This window comes from Pongo abelii, chromosome 1, assembly GCF_028885655.2.
Source record: "Pongo abelii isolate AG06213 chromosome 1, NHGRI_mPonAbe1-v2.0_pri, whole genome shotgun sequence".
Taxonomy (NCBI): domain Eukaryota; kingdom Metazoa; phylum Chordata; class Mammalia; order Primates; family Hominidae; genus Pongo; species Pongo abelii.
In genome coordinates, this window is record NC_071985.2 from 21,804,089 (window position 1) to 21,812,381 (window position 8,293).

Consider the following 8,293-nt stretch of genomic DNA (forward strand, 5'->3'; position numbering starts at 1 on the left):
GTCATAAGGTCAGGGTTAGGGTTGGGGCCATGGTTAGGGTTATGGTCAGCGTCAGCATCAGGGTATCAGTATCATAGGGTCAGGTTCTGGGTTAGGGTTAGAGCCTGGGTTAGAGTTAGGGTCAAGTTCATGGTCAGTGTTAGTGTTAGGATCAGGTTTAGGGCTAGACTTAGGGTCAGGGTCAAGGTCTTGGTCACAGTGTCACAGTGAGAGTCAGCGATACAGTGAGGGTTAGGGTCAGGGTTCATGTCAGGATCACTGGTAGGGTCAGTATTAAAGTCAGTGTTAGGGTCAGGGTTAGTGTCAGGGTTATTGGTAGGGTCAGTGTTAGGTAGAGGATCAGGGTTAGTGTTAGGGTCACAGGATGAGTGTTATGGAGCTCCTAGACACTGGGACAGGTTATGAAGAGCACTGGGCTGAGGTGATCTGCATCTCCTGCAAATCTCATTGCAGCCGTGGGTATCTGGGACCCCACCCACCAGCATGCCTTGGCAGAAGACCTTGCCTTGACCTCAGAGAAGCCCTCTGAGAACAGCTCTTTGTAGAAAGCAGTGCCTGGATTAAGCCTGCTTCTCCCAGGAAGCATCACCTATCTAGGTTCATGCTGTGAGGCACAGAAACACAGATCTATCCACCCTTGGCTTTGGCCCCAGGCATCTCAGAGGCCAAAGCCTTGCAACACGGCTGCCTGTCTACCCAGTTTCATTGTCTGCCTTCTCTTCCAAACAGTGAGCACTCCCTGATTTCTATTTAATGTTGGTAGACCTGTTCTATCTCAAGCGTAAGAATACATGCCTTGGCTGGGCACGGTGGCTCATGCCTTTAATCCCAACACTCTGGGAGGCCGAGGTGGGTGGATCACCTGAGGTCAGGAGTTCAAGACCAGCCTAGCCAACATGGTGAAACCCAGTCTCTACTAAAAATACAAAAATTAGCCATGTGTGGTGGCGGGTGTCTGTATTCCCAGCTACTTGGGAGGCTGAGGCAGGAGAATCACTTGAACCTGGGAGGTGGAGGTTGCAGTGAGCTGAGATCGTGTCATTGCACTGCAGCCTGGGCGACGGAGTGAGATTCCATCTCAAAACAAACAAACAAACAAACAAAAACACATGCCTTGGATAAAGGGATTGGCCCGTCAATTATGGTGGGCCATTATTACGGAATCATTATTCCATGATTCCGTATTTGTGGCTTTATTTTTCTCCTCCTCTGTTTGATTTTCTTAAACTTTTAAAAACTTGTTTGGCTTCTTTCAGGGAAGACCTGGAAAGGCAAAAATTGAGTTAAGGATGCCTTCCTTAGGCAGGGATGGTTTTGCCCAGTGGGGCTACTCAGGGGTTGACCACTCGAGGTCCTGAGTGGGGTCAAGCCATCTGTTTTGGTTTCTAAGAGGGCACCTTGCTGCAGTGCTCCTAGAGCAGAAGAACTTTGTGGGGCCTGCTGGGCAGGTGGGCTCGGGCAGCCTGAGCTCCCTTAGAGGGTCTCTGCTTCCTGTCTGTCACAAGATCAGGCTTAAATCAAGGGCCTCTGCTTCTCATCAGCTGGGTTCCTAATCCACCTGGCTCTGTGCTTTGTGCAGGCATTGGCTGCTCAGGAAGGAGGTGAGCTGGGCTTTGAAAAAAATGAGAGCCACAGTGGGGTGCAACCCTGGCCAGAGCCTCCTGTGGCAGCCACAGAAAACACCATGCGCTTCACAGGGATGTTCTGACCTACGAGGCATGGCGGACCCGGATGGTGCCTCCACATAGGGCCTGTCCAGCAGTCCGCAGTGAGGCCACTGAGGGTCTCCTGCCCCTAAGAGGGGAGCCAGGAGAAGCAGGGGCCCAGCCTGTGAGAGCTGTGGCCACCAGGTGGCCAGCCTGGGCCTGAAGCCAGATAGCCGCTCACATCGTCATCCCTCCCAGCCCTCAGCTGCTCAAGGAGGCACCCAGGCCTGGCCAGTGCCATGCCCAGAGCCCAACCCAAAGTCCTGGCATGGGGTCTGAAGGGCAGCGGCCAGGAACTGACCAGCTCATGCCCACCTGGACAAGCAGGAGACAGCCTGGAGGGGCCAGGGCTCAGGGCTGTGGCTGCAGGAGCCAGCACCTGAGGTCAAGCAGGTGTGGGTGTGAAGCCCACTTCTCTGCATCTGCCGGGGCCTGAAGACAGGCATTGGGTGTCAGAGTCTTCGCGATGAATTAGGGAGAGTGCCCAGACCCCCGATCAGGAGGAGCAGGAGGACAGAAGACCGGGCCTCAGACATGTAGCACCCCCATAAGGCTGCAGGAGGGCAAAGGGCAACTGGGGCGGGTAGGCCTGCAGGGTCCGGGAGGCAGGAGGGGAGTCTGAGCAGGGGCCACTCCCTGGCTCGTTTGAGGAGCGCCAGGGGAAGGTGGGCTGCCCTGAAGTCACTGGGGTGGTGAGCTGCGAGCTGATTCTCTGTCGACCACGTGGATCCCAGATGCACCCAGGACTCCTTCCCGGTCAGGTTTGGGAAGCTCGGTCCTGGTCTGCTCAGGGCTGCCTGGTTCAGCACTGAAGCCCCACAAGCAGTGAAATCCCTCCTGCCATTGGAAGACGCCGGTGTTTGGGGAGGAATGTGCCAGACTGGAAGAAATGTGAAAAATCCAGAATGGTCCCCAAATGGGGGCTTGAAAGCAACAGAGTTCTTAGTGTCCAGTGGATACGGCCCCGCCCCCACTCACACAGACAAGCAAACCCGAGCACACACACACCACGCAGTGCACACACACTTACACTCACACACCTGAGTGTACACACACCACGCAGTGCACACATACCCGAGCACACACGACTCACCTTCCCTAGGCAGGGTCCCTCCATTCCCTCCGGGACGCCCCACCTGCCCCAAGCCACCTTTGGAGCGGCGGGGAGGACGCCCGCTCTGATAGAGCTCCCGGGCGGACTCCTGCAAAGCCCTAGGTCCCGGGCGCTGGGCAGGCTGCAGAAGTCTCGCCGGCCCGGGACTCCGCGGCGGGGGCAAAGGACGTGGGTCCCTTGGTCTTTCCTCCCCCACCCTGACACTCCAAGGCAACGCAGCATCCCTTCCGCTCCTCCGCCGCCCCGGCTCCTGCCCTCCACTAGCGCCCTCGCGGGGCTCCGGCAGCCGGAGGGGCTCCTGCGCTACCTGGAGGAGCCCGCATCTCCTCTCCTCTGCCTTCTCCGCTGGACGCCCTGCTCCCGCCCCCGGGCCCGCTCCCGGGCCCGGGCCGGACACTCCTTCCACGCCGGTCGCCCCGCCCAGATCCCAACGCGGGTGTCTACAGACCCGAGTCCCAGACCGACCACTTCGCCCGGACACACCCTCTGTCTCTACCCCACGCCTTCTGCGCCCACCCACGGCCCGCCCACTTCGTCCCAGCCCCGCTATCACGCCCGCGCCTAGGACCCAACCATCGCTTCCCACGCCCTCCGCGGGCCCCTACCCACCCAGGGCCCCGCCCACCCTGCCACCCATACCATGGCCCCGCCCTTCTCCCCACCCACTCCCTCCCCTCCCATCCCACGCCTTCTGCGTCTACCCAAGGCCCGCCCCTGTGTCGTGCTCATCCCTGGGCCGTGCCCTGCGCATACCCCAGCTCACGCTCACGGTCACGGCCCACCCAGGCCGCGCCCTAACCCCGCCCCCGCCCGGCCACACCCACAGCCCCTCCCTCGCCCGCGGCGAACTGCTAGCTCTGCCCTGGCTGGTCGCGGCGCCTGCACCTGCGGCGCACACTCTTCTCGAGCGCGCTCAGGAACTAGCCTGGAGGCGCCTCCCCAGAGCGCGTCTGGAACCTAGTCCACGCAGCGTAGCCCTCGGGGCCGTTGTCCCAACAGGCCCGGTCTCTACCGGTCTCCAAATGTAAGCTCTGGAGGAATCGCTTCCAAATCTAGGCCAAGACCTTGGTTTTGGAAGCGTCTCCTTTGAAATCACGGAAAGTCTATGCCGACAGGCTTTCTTCTGAAAATGCTGAGCCATAGGTTCACTGGGGCTGCGCGCTCTCCGGGACGGCCGCTGAGCGTGTGCTTTCGGTGAAGCCCGGCTCTGTCGCGGACACTCTGGGCCTTGGATCGGAATCCGGCGGCCTCAGGACCGCGCTTCCGCTGGGCTCGCCCTGCCTGTCCCGGCCCGGCTCTGCGGGCCCCCCTCCTCCCTCCTGCGCTCGGATTCCTTCCCACTCATGGTGCAAAATGGAAAGAAAGCAAAGGAGACCGGTATCGTGGGTGCCAGACAGTGAATCGCTCCGGCCACACCGAGACCTCTACCTTCTCCGGCTCCCAGAGGCCCTGCGGAGGTCGGGCACCCTGGCTTTTCTGGGGACACGCCGGTGTCAGCGTCTCTCTGTGCCTATTAACAGTGCCCACCTCTCCGCAGCTGCAAAGCTGCAGTGTCTTGCTCTGTCTACTGCATTTCAGTCAGAGGCACCGCGGCCTGCCAGGCTGGCCCTGCCCCACACCCTGGTTCCCTCAGACTAGCTGTGCCCTGCGCCCTCCTGAGACACCACACACACCCACCTCTGGCCCTGGTCCCCTGCTCGGAGTCACAGTGGAGGCTCCCGGTTCTCCCCACCAGCGGCCTTGCCTCTTCCTGATACCACCGGGGACCACGTTCTCCCTCCTCTGCAGGGAGGCTGGTGTGTCCGTTCCTTCCTCCTGGGACTCCGAGTCGCCTCCGTCCAGGGCGGCCTTGCCTCCTTTCCAGGGGGTGAGTGTGGCACGATCTCAGGGCAGCGATCTGGAGCCTCCCAGAGTAGTGGGTGCGGGAGGGTGGCCTTGGCCCCGAGCCTCCGGCCATGCAGCATGCACAACCGACCCAACTCCCCCAGCGCCAGAGGGCCGGGGAGCCCTGAGTGTGCGGAGCAAGCCGCTGAAGGCCGGACCCCTGGTCCCGCCGCCTCTCCCGCGGTCTCCTCCCTGGGACTGAGGTGCCCATCAAGCGTTCCGTCTTCGTGACCAGTGGGCAAACTATGACGTCACCTCTCGGGCTGGCCGGCAGCAGTGCCCCGTGTACTGGACAGGACTCCTGACCTCACTGCTGTAGATACTCCACCGATAGAAACCACTGAATTAAAACACGTGGAGCAAATTCTAACATCTCCATGGCGGAGGCTTGTATCCAGCTGGCCTTTTTCACAGCAAGTCAACAGAGCAGAAGAAGCCCACCTTTTCCTGGGGCTTGCAGTTGCTGTGGGCCGCCACACCTCCCTGGCCCATCCTGGCTTTCTGGGCTGGCTGCCACCCTGCAGCCGCCATGCCCGGGAACTTGTAGCAGCCAGAGGTGCCTATGACAGGTGCCACGCGCTTCTCAGCAGCAGGGTCTCTCCACAGTGCGCTGCGTGCCTTCCACCTCCCTCAAAGACACCAAGGGAGGGGAAGGGAGGGGATGTCTCCCAGGCTCACCACCTCTGTGGGACTTCTGAACACGAGTGACCTTCAGGAGGGGCATCAGTACATCTCCATCAGCCCCTGAGCTGAGGGAGGAGGGTAGCAGTGGCGGGTGGTGACATGTGCTGTGAGTGGAACAAGAAATTGCAGAGAGGTGGCAATGCCCACTCACTGGGACCTGCGTGTGGGGTTGGGGTGAGGTTCCCAGTGGGTGGGACACTGTGTCTTCAGAACTGTGCGTGGGATGTGTGGACATCCCCACGTTATTGATTCAGAGACAGACATTCAGAGATGGGAAGTACTTTCCTGAGGCCTGGCACATAGTACATGGAGGGATGAAGCATCCACCCCGACCAGGTAAGCGAGAGGGGAGGGCTGGCCCATGGCCTTCTGGATGGAGGAAACACTGGGCGGTGAATCCCAAGATGCCTGAGACTCCTGGCCCTGGTGCACTGCAGCTTCTCTCAACCCCTCAGTCAAACACTAATTAAGGGCTGGAAAGGATTCTGCAGGTGTCATTAAGGTCCAATGATATGGGTTGGCTGTGTCCCCACCCAAATCTCATTTTGAATTGTAATCTCTGTAATCCCATGTCGCTGGGAGGGACCTGGTGGCAAGTGATTGGATCATGGGGACAGTTTCTCCCATGCTGTTCTTGTGATAGTGAGTTCTTATGAGATCTGATAGTTTTATAAGCATCTGGAAATTCCCCTGCTTGCACTTACTCACTTCTTCCTGCTGCCCTGTGAAGGTGCCTACTTCTGCTTTGCCTTCCGCTGTGATTGTAAGTTTCTTGAGGCCTCCCCGGCCATGGAGAACTGAGTCAATTAAACCTTTTTAATGTTTTTTTAATAAATTACCTAGTCTCAGGTATTTCTTAGACCGGGTGCGGTGGCTCATGCCTGTAATCCCAGCACTTTGGGAGGCTGAGGCGAGCAGATCACGAGGTCAGGAGTTCGAGACCAGCCTGATCAACATGGTGAAACCCTGTCTCTACTAAAAATACAAAAATTAGCCGGGTGTGGTGGCGGGCGCCTGTAATCCCAGCTACTCAGGAGGCTGAGGCAGGAGAATTGCTTGAACTCGGGAGGTGGAGGTTGCAGTGAGCCGAGATCGCACCACTGCATTCCAGCCTGGGTGACAGAGAGAGATTCCATCTAAAAAGAAAGAAAGAAAGAGAGAGAGAGAGAGAGGAAGAAAGGAAGGAAGGAAACATGTTATAAAGCGGCAGAGAACTTGGCTGAATGTGTTCTGCTGCCGAGTGGGAAGCAGAGCTGGTAAGTGGTGAACCGAGGAGGTTCCTGAGCCAAGTGTTGGCAGTGTGGGCCTGTTTTCTCCTTGAGGCTTGTAGTAAAATGCAAAAGGAAAGAAACACTGAGGATGGAACTGTAGAAATAAAAAGCACTTGATGATTTGAAAAATTCTCAGCCTGTCCAGATAGCAAAAGATGCTAGAATGAGAAGTGCCATTGTTGGGAAAGTGTGATCTGGAGAGAAGGCCAGGCAGTAACTGGACAGTGACTCACTGTGTGACTCCTGGTGCATTCTGCCCTCTCAGCAGAGGCCAGCAGTCAACAGGGTTTGGCCAGCAAAGCTCTGTGGAGGACCCTCTTATCTAAAGGCATTGATCTCTGTGACATGCGCAGGAGACTCACAAGGATTTTGAGATTGTTAGATGAACAGAAACACTTCCAGCTTGGATGAAAGGTGCAGAGCCAGGGCAGAGTGAAAAAGGGCTGTTGGAATCCCAAAATCCTACAGGCAGGAAACAGGCTGATGGAGCTACTGGACTGCAGACCAGGTTCTACCCTTAAAGAAAAAGGATGACCCCACAGGTGGAGCTTTGGCTTAAGAGGCCAAAACCTTGAATCCCAGAAAATTATTTTCAGGTCCTGAAACCTAATGAAATTTGTTCTGCTGGATTTCAATATTGCGTGGGAATGGTGACCCCGTTCTTTTTCTAATAATAGTTTTAGGCTGGGCCCGGTGGCTTACGCCTGTAATCCCAGCACTTTGGGAGGCTGGGGTGGGAGGACAACATGAGGGCTGGAGATTGAGACTAGCCTAGCCAACAGGGTGAGACCCTGTCTCTATAAAAAACACAAAAATTAGCCGGGTGTGGTGGCACATGCCTGTAATCCCAGCTACTCAAGAGGCTGAGGTGGGAGGATAGCTTGAGCCCAGGAGGTCAAGGCTGCAGTGAGCTGTGATCACACCACTGCACTCCGGCCTGGGCAACAGAGACACTGTCTCAAAACTAGTAATAATAATTAAAAATAATAATAAAGAGGCCGGGCACGGTGGCTCACACCTGTAATCGTAGCACTTTGGGAGGCTGAGGCAGTCAAATCACCTGGGGTAGGGAGTTCAAGACCAGCTTGGCCAACATGGTGAAATCCTGCCTCTACTAAAAATACAAAAATTAGCTGCGCATGGTGGCGCATGCCTGTAATCCCAGCTACTTGGGAGGCTGAGCCAGGAGAATTGCTTGAACCCGGGAGGCGGAGGTTGCAGTGAGCCAAGATCATGCCACTGCACACCAGCTGGGCGAAAGAGTGAGCATCCATCTCAAAAATAAAAAAAATAAAAAGAGGAATAGTTTTAGGTTTATGGAATAGTTGAGTGGAAGATACAGAGTTCCCGTATACCCCAGCTTACACCCTCAGCCTCCCCTAATATAAAAATCCCCCACCACAGTGGTACATTTATTACAATCAATGAGCCTAGCTTGACACAGTATCACCCAAAGTTTACAGAATGTTGTACATTCTAGGGGTTTTGACAAATGCATGACAGCATGCATCCATCATTAGAGCATCAGAGCAGTGTCACTGCCCTAAAACTCCTCTGCATTCTGCCTGTTTATCCTTCTCCGTCTCCAATGCCTGATAACCACTGATCTTTTCACTGTCTCCATAGTTCAGCCT

The 8,293-nt window shown here is 56.6% G+C and overlaps 1 protein-coding gene across 1 annotated transcript; it reads right to left on the reverse strand.

The window, feature by feature from the left end:
* Positions 1-1,111: 1,111 nt before the first annotated feature.
* On the reverse strand, positions 1,112-4,984 carry LOC129047650 (uncharacterized). The gene is made up of 3 exons (XM_054519152.1): positions 4,498-4,984; positions 2,022-2,586; positions 1,112-1,263 (listed from the first exon to the last, which is right to left on the reverse strand). Exons 1-2 carry the CDS (start codon positions 4,913-4,915, stop codon positions 2,159-2,161), a joined length of 846 nt encoding a protein of 281 aa, XP_054375127.1. The 5' UTR covers positions 4,916-4,984; the 3' UTR covers positions 1,112-1,263; positions 2,022-2,158.
* Between the last annotated feature and the right edge of the window lie 3,309 nt (positions 4,985-8,293).